The 26,699-nt window shown below is 39.3% G+C and overlaps 1 protein-coding gene across 1 annotated transcript in view; it reads right to left on the bottom strand.

Moving 5' to 3' along the window:
- RBM27 (RNA binding motif protein 27) overlaps positions 1-26,699 on the bottom strand; it is a 73,425-nt gene extending 46,726 nt beyond the window's left edge. The window contains exons 1-7 of the mRNA XM_059699539.1: positions 26,446-26,699; positions 13,793-13,911; positions 9,512-9,636; positions 6,833-6,924; positions 5,971-6,164; positions 4,966-5,226; positions 3,128-3,555 (exon numbers count right to left, since the gene is read on the bottom strand). Of these exons, the coding sequence (XP_059555522.1) occupies positions 3,128-3,555; positions 4,966-5,226; positions 5,971-6,164; positions 6,833-6,924; positions 9,512-9,636; positions 13,793-13,911; positions 26,446-26,504 (1,278 nt within the window). The 5' untranslated portion in view covers positions 26,505-26,699. The remainder of the gene's footprint in view (positions 1-3,127; positions 3,556-4,965; positions 5,227-5,970; positions 6,165-6,832; positions 6,925-9,511; positions 9,637-13,792; positions 13,912-26,445) is intronic.

The raw sequence follows: 26,699 nt of genomic DNA, 5'->3' as shown, positions 1-26,699 counted from the left end.
ATACTCACTATAGCCCTAGCTGGTTTGGCTCTGTGAATAGAGCACTGGCCTGCAGACTGAAGGGTCCCAGGTTCAATTCTGGTCAGGGGAACATGCCTGGGTTGCGGGCTCAATCCCAGTAAGGGGTGTGCAGGAGGCAGCTGATCAATGATTCTCTCTCATCATTGATGTTTTTCTCTCTCTCTCTCCCCTCTCCCTTCCTCTCTGAAATCAATAAAAATATATTTAAAGAAAGAAAGAAAATCATTGATCAGCTGCCTCCTGCATGCCCTCTATTGGGGATTGAGCCTGTGCCCTGACCGGGAATCAAACCATGACCTCCTGGTTCATAGGTCAATGTTCAACCACCGAGTAACACCAGCCAGGCAATATATAGTTCTTTTAACTTTTCGGTTTCCTTAAATTTGTTCTAGCAAAATACTGGGGGGAAATTACAGCCTTGGATTTAACTTTTAAGAAGTTCAGGGCGATAACTTTTATTTTAAGAATTTCTATACATAAAGGTGCTATTTTACCTGGGAATAGCATCAATTTGAACTATACAAGTATACCATTTATGTGACAATAAATACTCACAAATGCTGAATTATAAAGAACCATATTACTTTTTGTTTGTTTTTAAATCTTCATTGTTGAAAGTATTGCATATGTCCCTTACCCCCCCTCCCCGCCACTGACCCCTTCTAGCCCACCCCCACCCAGGCCTTCACCACACTATTATCTGTGTGCATAGGTTATGCAGAGATGCATACAAGTTCTTTTGTTGATCTCTTCCACCCACCCACCCACCCCTACCTTCCCTCTTCATATTTTTATTGACCAAATCTATGCATTAAATGTCTCAAAACCTTTACCAATTTTAATGAAATATGTTCTATAAACGACATTACTGCAGAAAAGCTAGGTGAGGAATGCACAGAATCACACTAAAGTATTTTTGCAACTTCTATTATAATTTCAAAAATAAAAAGTAGCCCTGGCCAGTGTCGCTCAGTTGGTTGGAGCATCGTCCCATACGACAAAAGGTCATGGGTTCGATTTCCGGTCGTGGGGGAGGCAACTGATAAGATATTTCACTCTCACATCGATGTTTCTCTCTCTCTCTCTCCCCCTAAAATTAATAAAAGCATGTGCTCAGAATTATAAATAAAAAGAACATTTTAAAAACTACCAAAGTGAATAACAATCATTTTTCAAAAAATAATAATTTGCAATCTGCTAGCAATGTTAAATGTCATCAAGTATATATTTTCTTATACACTTGCATACATGTAAACTACTCACTCCACAATCTTTTCAATTATACTAAAAAAGTTTAGTCTTACTTCAGTTTCTGATAAATTAGCAATTGCTAAGGTTTTCTAATGATCATTCTCAAACATCAACACTAATAAAAGAGAAAAATGGTAATTGGCGTACGAGCTACCCTTCTCATTGGCTAATCAGGGCTATATGCAAATTAACTGCCAACTAAGATTGGCAGTTAACTGCCAACAAGATGGCGGTTAATTTGCATATGTAGGCACAATGCAGGGAGGCAAAAGGGAAAGCAGGAAGAAGCCCCCTGCCACTGACAGTGATCAGAAACCCAGGGGGGAGCTAAGAGCTGGGGGGCAGGGCAAAGGCGGCCCTGGGGCTGCCTTTGCCCTGCCCCCCAGCCATGATCGGAGAATCAGGTGCCTTTTCCACCCTGGCCAGTGATAGCAGGAAGTAGGGGTGGAGCCAGCGATGGGAGCTGGGCACAGTCGAAGCTGGCAGTCCCAGGAGCTAGGGGTCCCTTGCCTGGGCCTAAAGCGAAGCCCACGATCGTGGGGCCACTGCAGCTGTGGGACCCCGCTGCCCGGGCCGGACGCCTCAGCCAGAGGCGTCAGGCCTGGGCAAGGGGCCGATCCTGCGATTGGAGGGTGATGGGGGTCAACGCCTGAGGGCTCCCAGTATGTGAGAGGGGGCAGGCTGGGCTGAGGGACACGCCCCCCACACACACACCCAGTGCACGAATTTCGTGCACCGGGCCCCTAGTCTATATATATAAAAGCTTAAGCGACCGTTAGGACTGGCCGGTAGTTATGACATGCACTGACCACCAGGGGGCAGATGCTCCTCCCGCAGTCCCTCCCCCTGGCCGGTTGGGTGGTCAGTGCACTCCCACATCCAACCTCCGTAGCCAGCCAACCTCCTGTGGTCCCTCCATCCTAGCCGGCCAACCTCCTGAGGTCCCTCCCCCTGGGCAGCCAACCTCCCATGGTCCCTCCTCCCGGCCAGCCAGCCCCAATCGGGCCCAATCGGGATGGGGCAAGATGGCCCCGATCAGCCCCGATCACCAGCCAGGCCGAGGGACCCCACCCATGCACAAATTCATGCACTGGGCCTCTAGTTTCTTAATATTAATTTTGATAGATGTGATAATAGCACATTATTTATGAAAAACAAACAAAAAAAATAGTCCTTTCAGTGAAGAGATTCATAATGAAATATATATTAGTAAAATGATATAACACTTGACATTTACTCCAGCAAAAATTAAGCCAAAAGAAATGTGTGGGTGGGGTGGGAGAAAAATGAAACAAAAACAGATGAATACTGATAATCCACTGAAATTGGGTAACAGTGCATATGGAACATATATTATTCCGCCTCTGTGTATATTTGAAATTTTCCATAATAAAATGTTTTTGAAATTATTTCAAGATTCTTGAAGAAATTTTCTTTAAAGACAAGGAAATGTCATTATACTGACATGTTTTGTTTTGTTTTTTCTTAATTGATTTTAAAGAGGGAGAAAGAGAGAGAAAAATATTGATGTGAGACAGAGACATTGATCAGTTGCCTCCCCTAAACACCCCAACAAGAGACTGAACCCAGAACCTAGGTATGTGCCCTAACCAGGAATGGAACCCAAGACCTTGCAATGCACAGGACAACACTCCAACCAAGTGAGCCACACCAGCCAGGGCTACTGGCATGTTATTTTTTCTGACACCTTCAAAACACTGGCTTTCTTAAGATGCTATCAACTAGCAAGATTTTGACTCCAGGTCAATATAGCCACTACTGATAATATTTATACTTGGAAGTGCTACAAATAATGCAATGCAACAGTGGATGAAAAAAAGGAAATGGAATTTTAATTATAGGAATATATTCTAAATTCTATAATTAATTCACTTTTCAAAAACTTTAAATGTAGTGTCAAGTTAGCTGAAAGGGATGGATTATTTGAAATATAATTCTGCAATAAACAGTCAATGAACATATACTTACTTGGTATGGGAAGCACAACAGAAGGTGGAGGCTGGCCATGTCCTTGGGGAACAGGAAGTCTCATATTGTGGCCAGGACCTGGACCTGGACCTGGACCTGGGCCTGGGCCTGGGCCAGGGCCAGGACCAGGGCCTGGCATTGGAGGCATTAACATTCCAGGAGGTGGTGGAGGAGGAAGCCCAGGAGGAGGTGGAGGGAAAGGAATCATGCTTGGCAGAGCAACTTCATCAACAACCAGGGGATCATTTCCATGATCAAACTGACAAAGGTCACCAAGTACACAAAATCCTCTTTCTGTAAGAAGAAAAAAAAGATCTTATGATGATCTACTTCGAATTCAGAAAAGAAAACAAGTCCTGAAACACCCATCAATCTGATTTATAAAGTGTTTTTCCTCCAAGGAGTCTAAACTCTTCTTAAGGGTTGTTCTGTTAATAATCCTATATCCCCGCGGTCAGGGCAGGTGTACTCTACTTTCTACACTAAGACACTATGATTTGTTGAGTCAGCAAACAGAGTCAAGAAACGGCTACTAGCCACCATTAATGCATTTGCTATGAAATTTTCATAATAAAAATTCAGATTTGTTCTGTTGTTATTAATCCTTACACAAGTATATTTTTCCATTGATTTTTAGAGAAAGAAGAAGGGGGAAAGGAAGGGAAGAGAGACATTGAGGTGAGAGAAACACATTGACTGGTTGCCTCCTGCAATTGCCCCAACCAGGGCAGGGGATCAAACTAAAACCTAGGTACGTGACCTTGACTAGGAATTGAACCCTCAACACTTAGCACACGGGCTGACATTCTAACCACTTAGCAACACCAGCCACGGCAAATTCAGATATTTTAAAGGAATATAAATTTCACAAAGGCTGGGAGTGGGGTGAGAAGAGATAAAAGACTTGAATTATATGATTCCACTACCTATTTTCAAGATATTATTCTAAAGCAACCAGTCTTGCTATAACTGCAAGTTGCAACTTTAAAATATTCCAGTGGACATCATGTACTAGATTATTCACTGCAGCACTGTTTGTAACAGCAAAATATTAGAAACACCCAAAAGGGCATCAATAAAGAATAAGTTAAAAAGGAGACATATGTACTACTATTTGTAATACTTTAAACAATAAAATAATTTTTTTTAAAAAAAGAATAAGTTAAACACATTTTTTGTACATATATAATACTAAAAGTCTAAAAAATATCGAGGAAGCTCTTCATGCAGAGACTCCGTATGGAAAGATACACAAGAAATTAATGACATTAAATTGGCCTTGGGAAGGAGAGCTCTGTGGCTGGGAGATGAGGGTACAAATAAGGTAAGACTTCAATTATGATCTGATTCTATACCCTACTTAAAGTTTAAAAAAAAACACACACTGATTCATTCATTCAAGTGGAAAGTCAGCAAATAACAAATTCCAAGCACCAAACACCACACAAAGAAGTTATAATTCCTACTATTTACCAAGTTATACTTGAAGTAACAAGAACAACAAAAAACAAAGGGTCAAATTTGAACATTCTGTTAATAAGAGCCAAAACTACTAAATCAAACAAGTAAATAAGCATATGCCAGAAGAGATTCACCTCATTCTTCCCTTTTAATAAAATCTGAACTACAATGAAAAGATATACAATATGAGCAACATCTGCTTTACTAGTATTTTTCGGTACAGCATAATAAGAGAATTTTTACCATCATAATCTCTGCATCGCCTCTTTGGTGGTGGGTTTCGACCAAAAGAATTGGAAGAGCTATGATTGTTATAGTAATTGGACCAACTCTCCGTTGTGTTTTCTGAGTGGTGCGCAGGTGCAATCACAGTAACAGTGCTGGGAATAGACTGGGCCCCAGAGGAATACTGCTCCGAAGAGTTTGGAGGCGGTGCAGACACAGGCACATATGAACTCTCCAAGTCATTCCTTTCACTCTTAAACTTGGATCTTTCCCTGTGCTCTGCTTTAGAAACAAAATAAAAATAAAAAGCAAGATCAGACATTTATTCTTGAAATACATGGGTATTTTTTCACTTAAAAAATATGAAAGGAGAATACTGAAGTAAATTTACTGAGCTATCAGTATTTAAAAGTGCTTTCATTATTAATATATCCTAAAAGTAGGAACATCAACGTGACATATCTTGACCAATAACTTATGTAAAATTATCTCTTATAACATCAATACCAATACATAATGAAGAAAAGCCAGCTTCTCCGCTGATATTTAATAAAAATGCTATCCAAGAATTGATTTCCAAAATGACATCCCGGGAGATCACTGGCTGGGATCCCAATAATATACTTAATTTTTTTTTTAATTTTACAAACTCTAGGCAATCTTAAAGCAAATTCTTTTTGGAGGGAAGTGGGGGAAGAGGGCAGGGACCAGCAATCCTTTTCCTCCAGCAATAGCTTTGTTGATTAAAGGACATTTGTTTCAATTATACAAGATGACTTAAGTCTAGACATGCACAAAGTATAATACATTTATGAATAACTTCTTTTGAGTCAAACTCCTTTGACACTATCCTAAGAGCCCTATCTTTTTAACAAAATCAATATTAAATATTTGGAGACAATTACAGATTTTACACTGCTCAGAAATAACAAAGATACATTTGCCTTTAAGAGAAATTCTCATACTCTTGTGATACAGGAAGATAAGCAACTATGCAGACTTTAGGAAGAAGCCTCTACTCACCAACATTCCTATTTGGATCCCGGTCTTTGCTGCGCCCCCTACTTCGGCTTCGACTTCGACTTAGGCCTCGGCTCTTACTCCGGCTTTTACTCCTGCCTCTTCTCCAGTCATACTTCTCACGGTACAATTCATTCCGCTCAAAGTACCTATCGTAGTCTCTCCACTTGCCATCTTCTCTTTTCTTCTCACGTGTCCTATAATACACAGATATAAAAGCCATAAGGAGATACAGAAACTAAGTCTGCAAACAAATCGGTGGTATGAAATGCCCTCCTTGATGCATCAAAATTCATAATATAAATGCTTTTTTAGAAAGCCGTAGGACCACCACAAAATTTCTCTAGTCCACTATATAAAAAGAAACAACATTCCCTCAAGTACACTGGGTAGGGAGAAGTGAAAAAAAAAGAGGTAAACCCAAAGTATGGGGAGGGGTGGGAGAAAAAAACAGATATTTAAAATTGGAAAAGAAAAAAGGCTCAAAACAAAGTTTTCTTAAACAAAGACTAATTTTTTGATGGTAGGCTGATGATTCAAAATATAAAATGCACTAATTGTAATATAAAATGCTATGGATGATTTTAATATTAAGCACCCCTAACCAAATGGAACATTTCATTATTATTCTCTAAGGAGACTGCTCCCACCCCTGAGCTCTTGGGGAAAGCACATAATGATGCTTGTTTATAAAAGGAAGACAAAGACAAAAAAAGAGAGAATGGAAGGAAGAAAGGTAACTTTTCCTTTAATCGGTTCAGAGAGAGAGAAGTCAGTTCATTATTTTAAAAATCTCTTCAATGCCCTTATAATATAACTGAAAAGAGAGTTATCAATATCCTCCTAATTAAAAATATACACAAACCTTCGTTCACTAGACTCTGAACGAGTCTTCTGGGGACTAGGATATTTCTTTTTTCTGCCATCTCGTTCTTCCTCTGCTGGCTCCTGAAATACCTATATGGAAACACTCATTAGAAACAAGAACAGGCCTCCAAAATACAAAACACACCCACCTGATGACAAACTTACTGGCACAAAGAGGGCACAAATAAACTGAAATATTAAAGTCATATCACACCCAAAAAAGTTTGGAAACAGAAATAAAAAGATGCTGAAATTACATTACCAGCAATATGTTAATTTTTAAGTGTTAATTTAAGGTAGAAAAGTGTACGAAGAAAACAAAAATCCATTCTTTAAATTCAAACAGCAGAAATAGCAAATCTCTATTTCTAAGCATCGTATCGTAAAATGATTTGAGTTTTCCTAATTATAATTCATTTGAGGAGAACTTTAGATTTATTTCATAGAAAAGGTTATAGGAACAAAAAGTTAATGAATGTTATAAAATGGCAGCCACAATATGGCAACCATATGGTGCTGGCAAAAACACTATACAATTGTTAGATTAGGTTTAAAAATTGTTCTACCAATTCACAGGAAATACAGAAGATATATTATTCCACTGGGATGCAATCAACAAAATTATACTCTATCAAGTACAAAAGAAAAGTATCTTCCTATTTCCATTACTTGACAAAACATACCAAGAGCCTCTTTTAATTTTAAAGATTTTACGAGACAATTAAAGGGCATAAGCCAAAAATAAAAAAAGTGATAGTAATCTCAATGAATCTTAATGAAGTATTTTATTTTGTTTTCTTTTAACATTGAATCAATTCTATCATCCTAGCATTTAAAAATGTATCAGAAATGACAACTAAATGCAATATGTGATCTTTACAATGATCTTGTACTGAAGAGGAAAAAACACAAGCTATAATAAAAGGACGTTGTTGGTCAACTGACAAAATTGGAATACAGACAGTAGATTCCAGTATTTTATTGATGTTAAATTTACTGACACTAATAATGGTACTATAGCTAGTTAAGAGAATATCTTTATTCTTATAAAATACACACTGAATATTTAGAGGTCAAAGGTCATGATGTACCTGACTTACTCCCAAATATTCAGAAGAAAATAATTCTGAGTCTTTATAAAGAAAGCAAATGAGGCAAAGTTTCAATAGGTGAATCTAGGTAAATGGTATATGGGGATTTGTGGTACTATTCTTGTAATTTTCATATGTTTAAAATTATTCCCAAATAAAAGTTCATTAAATAATTATTAATAAACACAAAAGTTGGAAAACATTTCTGTATAATAACCAACACTTATGTGCCAGGCATTGGACTAAGATGTGTGTGCGCACAAATAAAATTTCATTTAATCCTTAAAGAGATTAAGTATATACTACTATAATCATTTTGCTGATATGCAAGTGAACAGTTAAGTTGCTTTGTTTAGAGCTACTACTTTAACTCATGCAGCTTGATTTTAAAACTTATATTCTTATAGTAATACTGTTATCCTATCTAATAAAAGAGAAAAATGGTAATTGGCGTACGAGCTACCCTTTTCATTGGCTAATCAGGGCTATATGCAAATTAACTGCCAACTATGATTGGCAGTTAACTGCCAACAAGATGGCGGTTAATTTGCATATGTAGGCACAATGCAGGGAGGCGAAAGGGAAAGCAGGAAGAAGTCCCCTGCCACTGACAGTGATCCGAAACCCAGTGGGGAGCTAAGAGCTGGGGGGCAGGGCAAAGGCGGCCCTGGGGCCGCCTTTGCCCTGCCCCCCAGCCATGATCAGAGAATCAGGTGCCTTTTCCGCCCTGGCCAGTGATAGCAGGAAGTAGGGGTGGAGCCAGCGATGGGAGCTGGGCATGGTCGAAGCTGGCAGTCCCAGGAGCTAGGGGTCCCTTGCCTGGGCCTAAAGCGAAGCCCACGATCGTGGGGCCACTGCAGCTGTGGGTCCCCGCTGCCCGGGCTGGACGCCTAGGCCAGAGGCGTCCGGCCTGAGCAAGGGGCCGGTCCTGCGATTGGAGGGTGATGGGGGTCAACGCCTGAGGGCTCCCAGTATGTGAGAAGGGGCAGGCTGGGCTGAGGGACACACCACACACACACACACACACACACACACACACACACACACACACACACCCAGTGCACGAATTTCGTGCACCGGGCCCCTAGTATATACATAAAAAGAAATCACATATGAACTTTGTAAAATTTCTTCCTTGATTCAATTCAAACCATCTATAATCACATTTTATATCTCAACATTGTATAAACATTTTTTCCTTTTCTTTCCTATGAGTTACATTTATAATTATATTATTTTCTCTATTTATGTGAAAATGTGTTACCTAACGAGTTCTCTTGAGGTTTCATTCGTACTTTTCCTTCAATTAAGCCTCAATATTTATGAAGTTTTATTTTTCTAAAAATCACTGGATAAGATTTCTCTGAATTCCTCAATATCACACTAAAATACTTCTTGGATCTCTAAACAAGCTATCTGAAATTCTTCCAACTCTTCAAGTTCGAGAAACTAAGAAGCCCTGAAAAAGACTTTGCACCATGCTCAAACCCCACAAATTTCCATCACTTCTAAAGAGGTCAACTTCCAACTAAGAATAATATTGGTAATGGGGCATAGGATGCCCCCAAAACAAAACTCTGCATTACCTCTTCTTTAATTTCTTCTTTTTCTTGGACTAATGGTTTTGGCTCAGGCTTAACTGGTTCCAAAGGCGGAAGGTAGTTCTTAGTATAGAGGCTTTCAAATAGTTTATCCACAAAACCTGAAGTTTCTAAGGAAGATAAATAATATATGTGTTATATAAACAGAAACCAAAAATCTGACAACACATTCTATTGTCAAATCTGAGGTAAATGGGACATCTCATACACTGTTCTTGGGACTTAAAATGAGTCCAACCCTTATTGGGAGAAAATCCCCCTTCTAGGCTTTTATATCTTTTGGACATACCTGCACATGTAAAAAATGATATATATACAAGATTATTTGAATACATAATAGTAAATGATTGGAAACAACCCAAATTTCCATGAATAAGAAACTAGTTAAATAAATTATATGGCAGACATACAACAGAATACAGAGAAAATATAAAAAGAATGAGTACTGATAATCAGATCTCAAATATACAATAAACATTTATATGTTTATATTTGCATAAAAACTGATGAAAAGACAAAATGTGTACTGGAGGTGGGAAGAGGGCATATGAAGAACAGGTGAGAGACTTCACAGCATACCTTTACATTGTTGGATTAAATATACTGCCTACTCAAAAATTTAAAATATTTTTATATCAGTTGAAAAAATAAATGTTGACATGAAAATTATATGAAAGTATCTTTTTGTATTTTACTTAAAGGCAGCTTTACTTTGAAACTTTTTCAAACTGGGAGAACCAAATAAATGTATTAAAAACATAAATGTCAAAGTATTTGTTGTTCAAATCAAATTTCTTGAATCAAGTAACTTTCATTGATCCTATTCTAAGGAAAAAAGAGCATATTAAAAGTACAATAGCCGAAGCCGGTTTGGCTCAGTGGATAGAGCGTCGGCCTGCAGACTGAAAGGTCCCAGGTTCGATTCCGGTCAGGGGCATGTACCTGGGTTGCAGGCATATCCCCAGTGGGAGATGTGCAGGAGGCAGCTGATCGATGTTTCTCTCTCATCGATGTTTCTGGCTCTCTATCTCTCTCCCTTTCTCTCTGTGGAAAATCAATAAAAAAAAAATAAAAATAAAATAAAAAAGTACAATAGCCCAGCGGTTGTGGTTCCGTGGTTGAGCATCACCCTATGAACCAGGAGGTCATGGTTCAATTCCTGGTCAGAGCATATGCGGGGGTTGTGGGCTCGATTCCTGGTGGGGTTGTACAAGAGGCAGCTGATCAATGATTCTCTCTCATAGATGTTTCTATCTCTTTCTCTCCCTCACCCTTCCTCTCTCTGAAATCAAGAAAAAATATATATACATATTTTAAAAAGGTACAACACAGCACTGGCCAGTGTGGCACAGCTGGTTGAGTGTGGTTCCATACACAGATTGCCAGTTCAATACCTGGTCAGGCCACATGCCCAGGCTGCAGGCTCAATCCCTGGTAGGGGGTATACAGGAGGCAACTGATCTATATTTCTCTCTCATATCAATATTTTCTTATTCCTTCCTCTCTAAAAATCAATAAAAAATATTAAAAATAAAAGTACAACACAAAACCCTGGCCAGATACTCAGTTGGTTAGAATGTTATCCTGATATGCCAAGGTTATGGGTTCAATCCCAGATCAGGGAACATACAAGAATGAACCAACAGAACAGAGTGCAGAATCTCAGAGGAAAGTTGGGGGGAGGTAAGCAACCAAAGACCTGTATGCATAACCCATGGACACAGACAATAGGGTGCTGAAGGCCTGGGGCGGGCTGGGGGAGGTTAATGGGGGGGAGGGGTATATGTATGTAATACTTTCAACAATGAAGATTAAAAAAAAAAAAAAAGAATGAACCAATCAATGAATGCATAAATGCGTGGAACAACAAACTGATGTTTCTCTTTCCCTTCCTCCCTCTCTCTCAAAATCAAGAAATTTTTTTAAAAGTACAACACAAACCCTGCTTACACTGTAATTATTACACATTTTATATAATCAGCTGTTTCTAAAATATCTAATTAATTTTCCTTCAGAAAAGCATCTTTATGCTATTAATTTGTGTGGTAACTTTTTCTTATTATAAAACTATTATCTCTTATTAATTGTACACATTATTTTAAGAAAATAAATTAATCAGACCCTTCAAAAGCATTATTTTTATGATCAGTGTTTTTCTCTCTGGTTGCAAGTTTATGGCAATTTATTTTTTTTTCCTTTTAAAGATGTTCTTTAAAATTCTTCCTCACATGTATTGCTTTTGTAATTTTTTAAAAAGTTACTAAAGCCCTAACCGGTTTGGCTCAGTGGATAGAGCGTCAGCCTGAAGACTGAAGGGTCTCAGGTTCGATTCCGGTCAAGGGCATGCACCTTGGTTGCGGGCACTTCCCCAGTAGGGAGTGTGCAGGAGGCAACTGAATTGATGTTTCTAACTCTCTGTCCCTCTTCCTCTCCCTTCCGCTCTGTAAAAAATCAATAAAATATATTTTTCAAAAAAGTTACTAAAAATCTTTAAAGCTTTTGTAACAAGGAATTCTTAGATATCTAAACATATATTTGCCTGTTACCTCAAATGTCTTTGCAATGTTTTACTTATTTTTTTCATGGCCCTACATTTTACATAATTTATCTTTAATGGAAACTGAGTAATATAAATTAATATATTTAGAAAAGAAAATACTCATCCTCCCATCTGTACTAGGGAGGAATTACTGTGTTTTAGATTGAGAAGCCACAATTACTTCTTTTCTTTCTCAGTAAATAGTTGAGGTAAAGGATGTCTTCCCACCATCAATAGCTAGATCAACCAGTAACTGCATTATCTACATTCCTGTCCATCTATTAAACAATATTTATTGAATATCTTCTATGTGACAGGCACTGTAGGTTCCAAGTCTCTCCTCCACAAAGGAAAAGACCAAACAGGGTTGGGGAGGAGAGACATATATAAATAGGCAAATCAACATACAACATGACAAGGAATGACAAATGCCATGATAAAAAATAATAAAGCAAGGTTAGAACGAGAGTGTCTAGGGGCGTGTGGTATACTATACATTCAGGGGAAACTACTCTAAGACAGCACTTTTTAAAAATAAGCAACACCTGACTTATTTAGCCAGGGACACTGACCTCTTTTTCCTTAGATTGTCAAATAAAAAAATGACAACAGCCAACCCAACTATAGCCATCCGGTGTAATAAGTATCATCAAAATTATACCTATTTTTTTGGTCAGATGAGCAAAATATTTATTTTTTGGTGTACCAGAATTTTAGTAGTTTATGAGTGCCATAAGATGAAAAAGGCTGAAAATGGGTGCTTTAATGATGACATTTGAGAAGAGACCAAAAACCATAAGGGAAGAAACCATGTTTCAAGGAAGGGTAAAGAGAGTTCAAAAGCCCTGAACTGGGAATATGTTTGCCATGTTGACAAAAACAGCACATTAGTCAATGTGACTAGAATAGTGAGGAGGACAGGTAGGGAATGAGGTCAAAAAAGCAGCAGGGGAAGACTCCAGGAATCTCTGTGGACTATGAAAAATACTTCGGTAAGAAAATGAGAAGTTAAAGGCACAAAGAGAAGAACATGCCACCTCTTCTTGGATATCAAAAAGCCCCAGCCAAGAGGAGGGGAAAAAAAAACAGAAAGCTTCACTGCCTTAATAAACACTAAGAATAAACAGCTTCAATATGCTTCAAATGTTACCCGCCCCCCACCATCAACTAGGATCTGCCACAAGCTGCAAAGGACCCATTCACCTAAAAAAGCATTAGTTACCACTGCCTCAATATAGGAAAGAAACAGAGAAGGAAAAACCAGTTCTGCCAAAATGTATCTACACTAATAAAAGAGAAACATGTAAACTGGTGTCACTCCACTACACTCACAAGCCAGAGTGACTATGCAAACTAACCCAACAAAGATGGCGGTTAATTTGCATATGCAGGCAAAGGCTCCGGCCAGAGTGAAGACTTAAGACTGAAGAGGCTTGGCTTCTCTGCTCCAACTGCAGCAGAGAAGCCAAGCCTCGCTGTGGCTGGACCAAAGGCCTGGGCCCCGGGTGCCGGAGGAAAACTGGTGCCAGCAGCCAGGGGAAGGAAGGCCTATTCCGTGAATTTCCGTGCAACGGGCCTCTAGTGATAAATAATTAGGTATGAATGGATATATTCAAGTATAAAAGGACCCTGGCAATTTCTTTCCTTTCACGCTTATATTCAAGATTTTATCAAGAAGTTTTAAATTGAAAATCTTAAATACGTGACAAAAGGTCCATAGTAATTACCTTTTTGTAAAAAGACGTCAAGTTGATCAGCACAAAAGGCTTTCAATTCTTTCTCAGGTTTGTCCTTCTTGACCAGTGCGACAACATAGTTGGCTAAAGCTGAAGGGTCAGCATCACATCTAGTTAGATAGAGAAAATATAAAAATTTTTAAACAATTTTTTCAAATGGTTATCATTAATGAAGTCACCCCTATCTTGAAAAGCTAAAAACTTTAAAGTAACTGCAAACACAGGGGACTATTATAACACACAGCATACATGTAGTGCAAGTGTTTCCTTTTCTGCTTATTTTCATAAAATAGTTTGTCTCCTACTTTCAATGTTCTAATTACACCCAGAATTTTTAACTAAATCTGTATTTGCTTTCTCAATGGTAATAAGAAAAAGGTGGCAACTGACCCTTAGTTTCAGCTTGACTCCCAGCCTATAGAAACAGTCAATGTCTTCAGGAGCTATCTGTTCCATGGGACCAATGAGGAAGGAGGAAAAGTAACAACAATTTCCCCCAGTCCCTATAACCCCAGGAACCAGCATCCAAAAATGGAGATCAACTCCACTGTTAATCATCTCAGTGAGTACCTTAAGGATCTTTTATTCTTAAAAGTGAGAATAGAAGTTTGGCACCTTAAATATTACTGGTAAACACTTTAGCTGCTATAAGCAAGAGAGACAATATCTGGGAGTCAGCACAGAAAGGTTAAGAAAGTGGTGGGAGGGCAGCAGACATAACCTTTACCTACTTCACTATTTTTTCCCCTAGTCCAGTGATGGCGAACCTATGACACATGTGTCAGAGGTGACATGCGAACTCATTTTTTTGGTTGATTTTTCTTTGTTAAATGGCATTTAAATATATAAAATAAATATCAAAAATATACATCTTTGTTTTACTATGGTTGCAAATATCAAAAAATTTCTATATGTGACATGGCACCAGAGTTAAGTTAGGGTTTTTCAAAATGCTGACACGTCAAGCTCAAAAGGTTCGCCTACACTGCCCTAGTCAGTAGTAACCTGACTTTGACAACCTAAAGTATCTCCTATGCCAGGGCAGCACATGATCCTTGAGCTGCCAACTCCTGACATACAGCAATCTGTCGGACTTAACATTTAATCTACATTACATGAAACTAAAAGTTTTATGTTGCAAATATACATATTTTTTAATATTCTATTTTCCTCATGAATGTACATTTAAGTAACACATTATCTTGTATGGCTTCATAGGGTTGCTGTAAAACTAAAATGAAAAAATTCAGAAAGACAGTAATTAAAATCAATATGCAAGCAAAGTGATCATATTCCTGTAAAACACTCCAATCAACTAATCTTGTTCTACAGTCCTTGGGCGTCCACTGTCAACCAGAAAGTTAGATTCAGCTCCAAGAGTATCAATCATTTCCAACAACTTCATGAGATCAGCAAACAAAAGAAAGACTAAGCATAAGTACCTTTACTTCCTTCTAGTTTATTTTTCTAAAGTTCATAATTCAATAAAATAGAATTTTTTCATTGCCAGTATTAACATTTTGTGGGAAAGGCAGGTTTTTAAAACATCTATGCACCTTTATGCACCAAGTTCTAAGAGAGCAAATTTCAACGATTGTCAATTTTACAAAATTCAGATCTAATAAAAATAAATTATGGGCAAGGATCAAAGTGTACGAGGAGAGACTAAGTGTTAAAGATGATGAGTTACATATTAATAAAAACATGCAATTTAAAAGAAAGCTACAATTTTTCTTAAGTAAAAAATATAAATTGCTAAATTCTAAATATGGATTTACAGCATTTTCATCTTCAAAAAAATGTTACACATACCATGCCCATTTTGGCTATTCCATAAAAACCGCAAGAAAGAGATATGTAGGTAGACCTAATTTCACTCCCGAGAACACGAAGATATTTGATCAGTATAATTCTAATCAACTTTCAAATGGGAGGGGGGATCACATTTCTACCTTTACTTAGAAAGTTCAGATCCTGGATAAGATAAATATTCTAAGCACAAAAAGAAAAGGATTTTTAAAAATAAGAAATGGCATAAAGAGGCAATGTTATTTTCTCTAGTATTATGAGACTCTTCAGAAAGACTCATGACCTGACGGTACAATGCTGGGTAAGAATATTTGGGTTCTTAGTGAAAAACAGGCAAAACATTCAGATTGCTGGATAAATTAGGTGGGTTAAACATACACAGATGCCTTATACATATATTTACTATTCAGGCTCTAAAACAAATGCAGAGTTAGGCCTCTTCTGATGAAATACATTTTGATGTGACAGTGCTAAAACCCAAGATGAACAGTTATGAGAAATTCAAAGAGCAGAAAAAGACAAAACACCAAGAAAAGAGTGATCACAGATTCTAAATATTTAATGTGAGTGAACTAATTATTAATAACTGATAGAATTCTGCACCAAATACAAAAATGTTTATAGCCAAAGGAATAGGACCATTTAAATTAATAGTTCCTAATATATATATATATGTATATATATATATCCATAAAGTGCTCTAGGAGAGAAATTGCCAGTCTGAAATAACAACTGACACCAACTGAATGGTGAAACTTAAACACATTGGGGAATTTTATGTTGTAATTTTCTGTACTTTTATGTTTGTTCTTATTTTTTCTTTCGCCGCCCCTTACCATATACACTTCAAAAACTGACAATATTGTAGTAACTATGGTAGCATGCTAATACTAGCCCAACAAGACATCCAGATGTGTGTCACAAAAATCTACATATGTCTAAGATCCTTGGTAGATTACAAAACAAATGCAGGGCCACCTATTATTTCTCTTACCCAAGAAATAATACCTAGGAAGAGTAAACCATTCAGCTATTTATTTGTAACCAAAGCTTATGAAAATTCATTTCTGCTTACATATAGGAATAAGCATATCCTATATAATAAAGAGCTAATATGCAAATAGTCATCAAGCCCTCACGCCGTTAACAGCTCAGACACTCAACACTGGTGAGAGAGGAATGGGAACCAGCCAGGCACAAATGAGCTCACAAGAGAGGAATGGGAACCAGCCAGGCACAAATGAGCTTACCAGAGAGGAATGGGGACCAGCCAGGCACAAATGAGCTCACAATAGAGGAATGGGGACCAGCCAGGCACAAATGAGCTCGCGAGAGAGGAATGGGGACCAGCTAGACTGTGGCCCAGGAGAGGGACAAGCTGCCCGCCCTGCAGTCCCAGGCACCAGCGGCTGGGGCTGCGGCCTGGGAGAGGGACAAGTCGCCCACCCCACAGTCCCGGGTGCCAGCGATTGCCTCTGCACCTGTGGCCTGGGAAAGGGACAAGCCGCCTGCCCAGAGGTCCCAGGCGCCTGCGGCTGTGGCCCAGGCAAAGCCGGCCCAGGTCCTGGGTGCCTGCAGCCAGCCAGAGGGAGGGAAGCCCAGGTCCCAGGTGCAGGGCAAGGCAGAGGCAGTAAGGGTATGATCAGGCCAGCAGGGGAGCAGTTAGGGGCGATCAGGCCGAAGGCGGAGTTGGTTAGGGGCGATCAGGCAGGCAGGCAGGAGAGCGGTTAGGAGCCAGCGGTCCCGGATTTCGAGAGGCCATCAGACATCCCCCAAGGGGTCCCGGATTGGAGACGGTGCAGGCTAGGCTGAGGGATTCCCCTCCTACCCCGCACATATTTCGTGCACTGAGCCTCCAGTTTTAGAATAAAACAGATTTGAAAATTTTGGATCCATGCCTATGATATACACATTTCTAGACAAAAAGGGGCTTCTATTAAAACAAAGAGATTTAAAAAGGTAATAATACCGTCTAAATTTACTATTCTCCTAGAGCAGTGGTCGGCAAACTCTAGTCAACAGAGCCAAATATCAACAGTACAACGATTGAAATTTCTTTTGAGAGCCAAATTTTTTAAACTTAAACTATATAGGTAGGTACATTGTTATTAACTTAATTAGGGTACTCCTAAGGCTTAGGACAGTGATGGCGAACCTCTGACACGTGACAGGCGAACTCATTTTTTTTGGTTGATTTTTCTTTGTTAAATGACATTTAAATATATAAAATAAATATCAAAAATATAAATCTTTGTTTTACTATGGTTGCAAATATCAAAAAATTTCTATATGTGACACGGCACCAGAGTTAAGTTAGGGTTTTTCAAAATGCTGACACGTCAAGCTCAAAAGGTTCGCCATCACTGGCTTAGGAAGAGCCACGCTCAAGGGGCCAAAGAGCCGCATTTGGCTCGCGAGCCGCAGTTTGCCGACCATGGTCCTAGAGTCTTTAAAAGGCCTTAACAGCATAATCAACTATGCATTTTACCGATAATTGCATATATTAGACAAATTAAGTGATCCACTGAAGATCAGGTAGACAGAACACCCGTAGAACTAAACTCAGGTGCAATTCCACACAAGTAAAATCTTTTTCACAGCACATACACTTTTCTTTTTTTTCTTTTTTATATATTTTTATTGATTTCAAAGATGAAGGGAGAGGGCCTCTTTTCTTATGTATATCTACATGTCAAATTAATGTGTCCTAAATCTCAACCAATAGTTCCTTTCAATTAAAAAACAACAACAAAAGAAGTTCCTAAAGTGTAATGGAAGTTACAAATATAAGGACTTTATATTTGTAAAGTCCAGCATAGCTCAATGGTTGGAGTGTTGGCCTGAGGACAGAAGGGTTGCAGGTTGGATTCCAGGTCAAGGGCATGGGCACAAACCTAGGTTTCAGGTTTGGTCTCCAGATTGGGTCGGGGTGCCTGCGGGAGGCAACCAATTGATGTGTCTCTCACATTGTTGTTTCTCTCTCCTCCTTCCTCCCTTCCACTCTCTTAAAAAACAAAAATCAATGGTAAAAAAATATATGTATAAGGATCTTAAAATTCACATCTTGCATAACAATGTTCTAAGAACATGTCTCAGTAATCTATCTTTAAGTCATTTAAAAAATAAAAAGCAATTAGGATTAATTTTTATTAGGGGAAGTTAACAGAAATATCACCCTAAAAATGTCTTACTTGTAAAAACCTTAAATTTGCCAAAACCGGTTTGGCTCAGTGGATAGAGCGTCGGCCTGCAGACTGAAAGGTCCCGGGTTCGATTCCGATCAAGGGCATGTACCTGGGTTGCGGGCACATCCCCAGTAGGAGATGTGCAGGAGGCAGCTGATCGATTTTCTCTCATCGATGTTTCTAACTTTCTATCTCTCTCCCTTCCTCTCTGTAAAAAATCAATAAAATATATTTTTTAAAAAAAACAAACCTTAAATTTGCCTTTCTCTTCCTTAATGAAATTTCCATTGCAGGTATGACACATCTGCTGAGCTGGTACATCAGCTTTACAGACTTCAAACATATATACCCAATCCCAAAACCTAAGAGTAAAGATCCTTCCTCATATACTAATAATAAACCACTATAGTCTATTTGTTTCAGGGAAAAGCCAGGACTATTTAAACTTTTTTCACTTTCAGGAAAAAAACCTACATATTTCTGAATATGGGTTCAATTTTAAGTTCTACCTTTGTGTAGTTTCTGTTTCAGAGATAAGACAATGAATGAATACACTATTGGGCCAAAGGGGGAAAAGACCTCCTGATCCTAATGTGTATCTACAACCATTAAAAATGTTCACATTCTTTGACTTGCATAGTAGTTGTACTTATGGGAAATTAGTCTCAGGATGAAGCCAAATATAGGAAATACTGCTGGTACCTAAGACAAACTAAAAATATATACATTTATTGCATAAAAACAGCATCATTTTTAACAGAAAAGGTAAAGTCAAGGTAACCATTCTTATTGTTGAATGTTTATGAAACACTAGAGACCTGATGCACGAAATTCATGCAAGGGGCCCTCGGTCCTCGCAGCCGCAGTGGCTGCCTCAGCCCTTGCAGCCCCGGCTTCGTCCAAAACAACTTCATCCGGAGAACGTCTGGAAGGTCGTTTGGCTGTCTGATCTAATTAGCATATTACACTTTTATTATTATAAATTAGGCATCCAAAGTGATGGTTATAAAAAGCAATACACAAATATAAAAAATACTTTTGATGTAAAGTCAATTGGAGAAATCAATATTAAAAAAACAGTGTATTTGAATCTATTTACATCTTCAAGAAAGTTCATACACTGAAGAGAAACTGGAAATAAACACACCCCAAATTTTTATTCTTTTCTCTCCTTTCTATTATTTGCTGTAATACAATAATGCTCTTATTACTTTACAAAGAAAGTAAAAAAAAAAAAAAAAGTCTGCCCCTGAGATCTGTGTTCTGATTATTCCTTTAATAAGGCAGTGGTGGATGCCCACCCAGTGTGCCTCAATGGTCGAGCTTCAACCCAGGAACCAAGAGGTCACTAGTTCGATTCCATCAGGGCACATGCCCGGGTTGCAGCTCGATCCCCGGGGGGGGGGGGGGGGGGGGGGGGGGATGCAGGAGGCAGCTGATCAGTGATTCTCTCTCATTGATGCTTTCTCTCTCCCTTCCTCACTGAAATCAATAAAAATATATTTAAGACAGTATTTGAAAAATAAGTAAAATCTGAGCTTATTTTATCAAAGAGTGTACATAACTATTAAGTTCTAAAAAATGTTAACACATATTAAAGATAACACAAATATTGATACTTCTTTTCAAATAGGAGCTTTCATCTTTCCCTTAATTAAGGGTTTTCATGAATGAACACAATGTAAAATAAAATACCCATAGATTGTTTTGGGAAAAATATATATACATACATCTGTCAACTGCAAACATCATTTTGACATTTGGACTATGGCTTCTAGAGCAGTGGTCACCAACTAAGTATACCCAGAAAATAGGATAACTTTTTAAAAATCTTACTTTTCTAATTGTCCACCAACCTAAATTTACATATGAGCACATGCATCCATTTAAACATTTACTGAATATTTACTAAGTGCCAAGCATCTTGCTAGGTAATGGAATTACTTTGAGCAAGACTTGGCCCTGCAGTCCTGGCCAAGAGATGAGTATGAAAACAAATAATTACAGTACAAAATAACAAATGGTTAAAAAGGGAGATTAATAATGAAGTAACAACACTGTGAATGAGAGAAGACAGCGGTAGGAAACAGGGATATAAAGCAACTTCTGGCTTTTAGCCTATAGCAATTGGGCCAGAAGAATGAAGTCAGACATATTTAAGAGCCAGACCAAAAGACATAAGAACAAATATGTTCGTAACTTAGTATAATAAAACTTGCCAAGAAGTCGTCTTGTCAAAATATGTCCTTTTCTATGAAACAGTGAATGGTCTCCTTAAACAGGTCCCACAGCACTTTAAAGGCAAACTAATTCTTTGAAGCCACTAAGTACACGTTAGAAAATTATCAGTACTTCTCAACCTTAAGAACACACCTCCAAAATACTCATTTCACCCTAGTAGCTTATTTATCAGGGATGTCAGGTCTAACAGCTGCAAGGTGATCATTTTTCCTACCATTTGAGCAACTTCAGAGACTACTAGTCAGAGTTTAACTTGATAGCAGCATGTAAACTCTATAGAGTTAAACCAAAGTATACCCCCCATGACCACTGAACCAATAAATATGAACCAAAAAAATAATCTCAGTCTCTGCATCTTACTGCTGCCTTTTCCATCAGAGAAGGCAATATATTCAATCTCCTAGTACATGCACAAAGTACATATGGCCTGTACTCACAGAAACTGCACATGAAGACTGTGGCTTTCATTAGCAATTCCTGTTCCTGCCTATTTATTTTTATTTTTTTTAAAATATATTTTATTGATTTTTTACAGAGAGGAAGGGAGAGAGATAGAGAGTTAGAAACATCGATGAGAGAGAAACATCGATCAGCTGCCTCCTGCACACTCCCCACTGGGGATATGCCCGCAACCCAGGTACATGCCCTTGACCGGAATCGAACCTGGGACCCTTCAGTCCGCAAGCCGACGCTCTATCCACTGAGCAAAACCGGTTTCGGCCTGTTCCTGCCTATTTAGCCTGCAATGAGACTCTAGCTCTGTCATGCACTAGACTGCTTATTATTTTGTAAGTGGCAGTCAGTGGTGCTTAACATTAGTAAGTAAAATATTTTTGCAGAAAGAGTTCAGCATATTTTCATATTTCAAAACCACGAAGTTTCATTTATATTTAATGATGATTCTGAGGTACACAAAGCACTAAGTCTGCATCATTAATATTCAAACCATGTTCATGAGGTAGGTAAAAGGCTAATAAAATTAACTCTGTTTAATAGAAAAAGGTTAGACAATTTCTCCGAAGTCCCACAGTGAATTTGAGACACAGAGCTAGAACTTAAATGGCCTGATTCACATAATGATGCTCTACTAGGATAGATGGATGGATGGATGGATGGATGGATGGATGGATGGATGGATGGATGGATGGATGCAACTCTCCAACAAGTATTACAAATGCTTTTTTAAAAAGACTTATTTTTACAATAAACCAAACAAGCAGTAGTGAATTGCATATGATTTCATATATTTAATATATAATATGTAAGTAACTTAAAACATTCCCCATTAAAGACATTTTTGGTAGGAATGTGTGTTACTGAAAAATGCTTGCCTGAACTTTTTCTAAACTTGCAGAAATTTCTTCAGTTATTTATCCCTAACATTCACTTAGGACCTTACTTTTTAAGGGGTTCCCATACTTAAAATGAAGTTATTTCTGATAGAACGAAACCACGGCATCTTCTAATTGTGCATAATCCCTACACGGCCTCTATGACTAGGATATCTAGCATATTTTTAAAGTGAAGAAAGATGAGGCCCCCAAACAAGATCTGTGAATTCAGTCTGTTCATGCAGCAGTAGGAAAAGAGATAGAAACTTCTTGCCTAATAGGGTTTTTCTCCCCTTTATGATGCCAACAAAAATGGTACTGGGGCCCTAACCGGTTTGGCTCAGTGGATAGAGCATTGGCCTGCGGACTGAAGGGTCCCAGGTTGATTCCGGTCAAGGGCATGTACCTTGGTTGCAGGCACATCCTCGGTGGAGGGTGTGCAGGAAGCAGCTGATCGATGTTGTTTCTCTCTCATCTATGTTTCTAACTTTCTATCCCTCTCCCTTCTTCTCTGTAAAAAAAATTAATAAAATGTATTTTTTTAAAAATGGTACTGGGTTTTCCCCAGCCAGTTAAGAAGCCATTTCTTCTAGGCTCCCTCCTTCTGTCTTTCCTCTAATACAAATAATAGATATGTCCCACATCTCTATTTGGAAGGCAATAGAGATGGCATGGAAGGTAACAGGTGAGCTCTTAACAACACATGGTATTTCTAATTTGTCTATAGGGAATAATCACATGTAAACTGGATTGGTTTAGAAATATGCCCTTACATGCCTTTGTTTTACCAGTGATAAGCTGTAATATGCTTAAAAACACCTAAAAATTCAAAAACTTCCAAATTTAGTTAACTGGAAATTAAGTTAAACAAGAAAGTGCAGTGGGAAATCACGTGCCACCGTACCATTCCAACACAGCCACTGCAACTACGTTTATCTGAAAACTTAACAACTGCCAATCAGCCATGAAAATTTTCTTAAATCTGGAATATGCAAAAAGTAAATTTACAAATACATCCCTCTTTAGCATATCATTTATTACATTTTAGGATGTCTAAACAAACAAAAATAATCTCCCATAACAACATACTAAGAATGAAAATACATGTGATATCTGCATTTATTTCTTCACAACACTTCCATCCAAAACCATTACTTATGTGAATTAAAAATAAGTATTTTTATTTTCTAATTCTATGAATGCCTCTATATTAAGTCTAAGTTGTAGTAATTCTAGATCTTTTTAATCCTAAAAAAGTAACAAAAATTAAAGAGAATAGATAGAAACATGATGTGTGCTTTAAATTGAACATAAACGGAAAACAAATGGGGAAACTAAACTCAAATATTCATTTTGAAAGGTAATTTTTACCCATGAAAACTACTACGTATCTACAAACTTGCCAATATAAACAGCCAAAAAAGCCAAGTGAAAAGACCCTTAGGAGATTTAACTTCCTACTCAAACTAAATTTTGACATTAAGAAACATTTTAGGGATCTTTTAAAAAAAAAAAAACACCACACACACAACTATATTATCAAAACTTGTCACCTTCTACCCAAGACATAAAATATACATTTAAAACTTTTTCAGTGGATAAAGTGTCGAGCTGGACTGAAGGGTCCCTGGTTCGATTCTGGTCAAGGGCACATGCCTGGTTGTGGGCTCGGTCAGTCCCCGGTGTGGGGCGTGCGGAAGGCGGCCGATCAATGATTCTCTCATCATTGATGTTTCTATCTCTCTCTCCCTTTCCCTTCCTCTCTGAAATCAATAAAAATATGTAAAAAAAAAAAATTTTTAATACTTTTAAAATGATCTCTACCAACAAACGAAATCAGAGCTTGTATGAAAAACTGTTACACACACATACACAATGACAACATAAACAGCCGGAGTTAAGTTTTTGGTTTCTTAAACATTAAAGAGCATAGAGGTAAAGAATTTTTAAACAGACATTTTTTTTTTCAGCCTTTTCCAAATATGGTCAATTTTACTAAATCAATTTCACTATTTCTCAACTTTATCACACTCCATCTCCATTTTTGTGTTCCAAAACTTTGTACTGTAGAAAAATTATGATGCACATCCAGGAGGCCCACATTCTTCTACACAACTTCAAGTGCCCCAATAAGTCATTTTCACTTTTACTAGAACTCACTGCCCGGGCCGGTTTGGCTCAGTGGATGGAGCATGGGCCCGGGGACCTAAGGGTCCGAGTTCGATTCCCAGTCAAGGGCACGTACCTCAGTTGCAGGCTCGATCCCCGGCCCTGGTAGGAGCATGTGCGGGAGGCAACCAATGGATGTGTCTCTCTCACGTGGATGCTTCCCTCTCTGTGTCTCTCCCCCTCTTCCACTCTCTCTAAAAATCAATGGAAAAAATATCCTTGGGTGAGGCTTAACAAAACAGCAGCAACAAAACTTGACCATCACTAATGTAAAACTCAGAAGCCCTTGGTGCACATTTATTCACACCTGTGTTCTACTCACATCCTCATCTTCAGAAAGCAAATACCACTTCAGACACCCAAATTCCCTAAGCCTGCCTCCCTCGCGCATCCTGCCTTCACAAGGCTGACACACTGGACTACCCATGACTCTCCCTAGGTGTTCCAATCTCACCTCAAGAAACAACAGAGGTTAGTTACCAAGATTTCTCCGGAGGGCCAAAAAATCAACAGGGAAGTAGCTTTCTCAACAGCCCCAACTTTACCCCATCTCCACACTTCCACCTCTGAAAAACTCAATCTGGCCACGCAAATGATCTGATTTAATGAAGCAAAGCCCGCCCATCGCTTCCTCTACCCCCTTTCCTTCAGCCAGAAAGTCCTCACCTCCAGCAGGAAGATAAGCCCCAGAAACGAAGAGGGGGCGGGAAACCATCCTTTCGCTTGCTTTCCATGCCCTCTCTCCCAAGAGGGCGAAAGACAGCATGTCTCTCCAGCCCTCCCCTCCCGCCTTCCCTAGGTCCTAGAAGAGTCTAGGAGATGTGTTTCGGGGACCAGCTATGCAAACCTCAGTGTCTCAAATATACGCACTCCTACCCCCTTAAAATGGTTACAAAACCCACAAAAACTTGATACCTCTGCTCTCCCTTTCATGGGTCCCAAATACGACCCAGGATATATATTTTAAAACAAGCCCCTCATTCTTTTCAGCACCTCAACAATAACCCTCCATCTCAGTATCTTCAGTTGCCCTCACCATCTTTCAACAATATGTACAAAACTCCTATTCTTTCTGCAACGCCCTCCATGCCTCCAGCGCCGCATCCAGAAACCGCGAGATCCCGCAGGTACACACACCCCTCCCTCCAGCCCCTCCTCCAATGCTAGGTAGCAGGGTAACCCCCAATCAAACGCATAAACCTCAACTCCCCCCCAAGCCCCAATGATATTTAAAGATCATTAGTTCTCCTAGTACTATCAACTCACCAATAATATTTGAAATCCCTAAAAACCTTTATCATATTGATCAGCTTCCCAATAATTCCCCCAATGCCTACATTGCCCTTTCAACCACCCCCCGTTTTTTCAAATACTTTAATATTCCTAGACTCTTAAGGGCTTATCGGTAATCTCTGTAAAGCCCTCAGTACCCCTCCCCTCCCTTTCTGCCCGGTTTTGAAAAGGCCCTCCTCGACACTCGCCGCTTCCAGGTCTTTTAGTCCCGGAACAATGTTGTCTGTAAAGCCCTGGCTACGCTGCTCTTCCCTTCGAGATGCCAATATCCACATTTAAAAATCCCTCGATAGCCCTGCTCTCCCTCGCAGTTCTCAATCAGCAACATTTCCAGTCCCCTCGCTGCTCCTGCTGCCCCAGTAGCACCCCAAGACTTGGACTCAACAAGCCCTCGCCCCCCTTCCCGACAGGCCCCACAGCACACGGTCTCCGCGCCCCTGGCTCTCCCTCCTCTCCCCTCCCCCCTCAATGGTGATAGTACTACAGAGGAGACGCCGGGACCTCCCGACCGCGGCCCCTCCGCCGCGCCCTCCCTCACGCCGCCTCCCTTCCCCCCGCGTCCCGCGGGCCCCCAACGCCCACGTTCGCCGGCCCCGGCCCAGTCAGGCTCACTCACATCGGCTCCAGTAACTTGGCCAGCCAGGACTTGAGGGCATCCACATCCTCTATGAGCATGGTGCAGGGAAGGCGGGCTCGGCCGCCGCTCTCGTTCGGGCCTGCCGCGGTCTCCCCTCGTCGCCCCCTCACGCCTTCTTCACAGCCCCCGGTGCCCCAGCCCACCGGGCATCTTAAGAGATTTCAACCTACTCCCCCGGCCGGGGCCTAACAGGAACTAACCCAAGAGCCCTCACTCAACCTACCTCAACGGCT

Source organism: Myotis daubentonii, chromosome 5 (genome assembly GCF_963259705.1).
Source record: "Myotis daubentonii chromosome 5, mMyoDau2.1, whole genome shotgun sequence".
NCBI classification, from domain to species: Eukaryota; Metazoa; Chordata; class Mammalia; order Chiroptera; family Vespertilionidae; genus Myotis; species Myotis daubentonii.
This window is presented reverse-complemented; position numbering and strand designations above follow the sequence as displayed.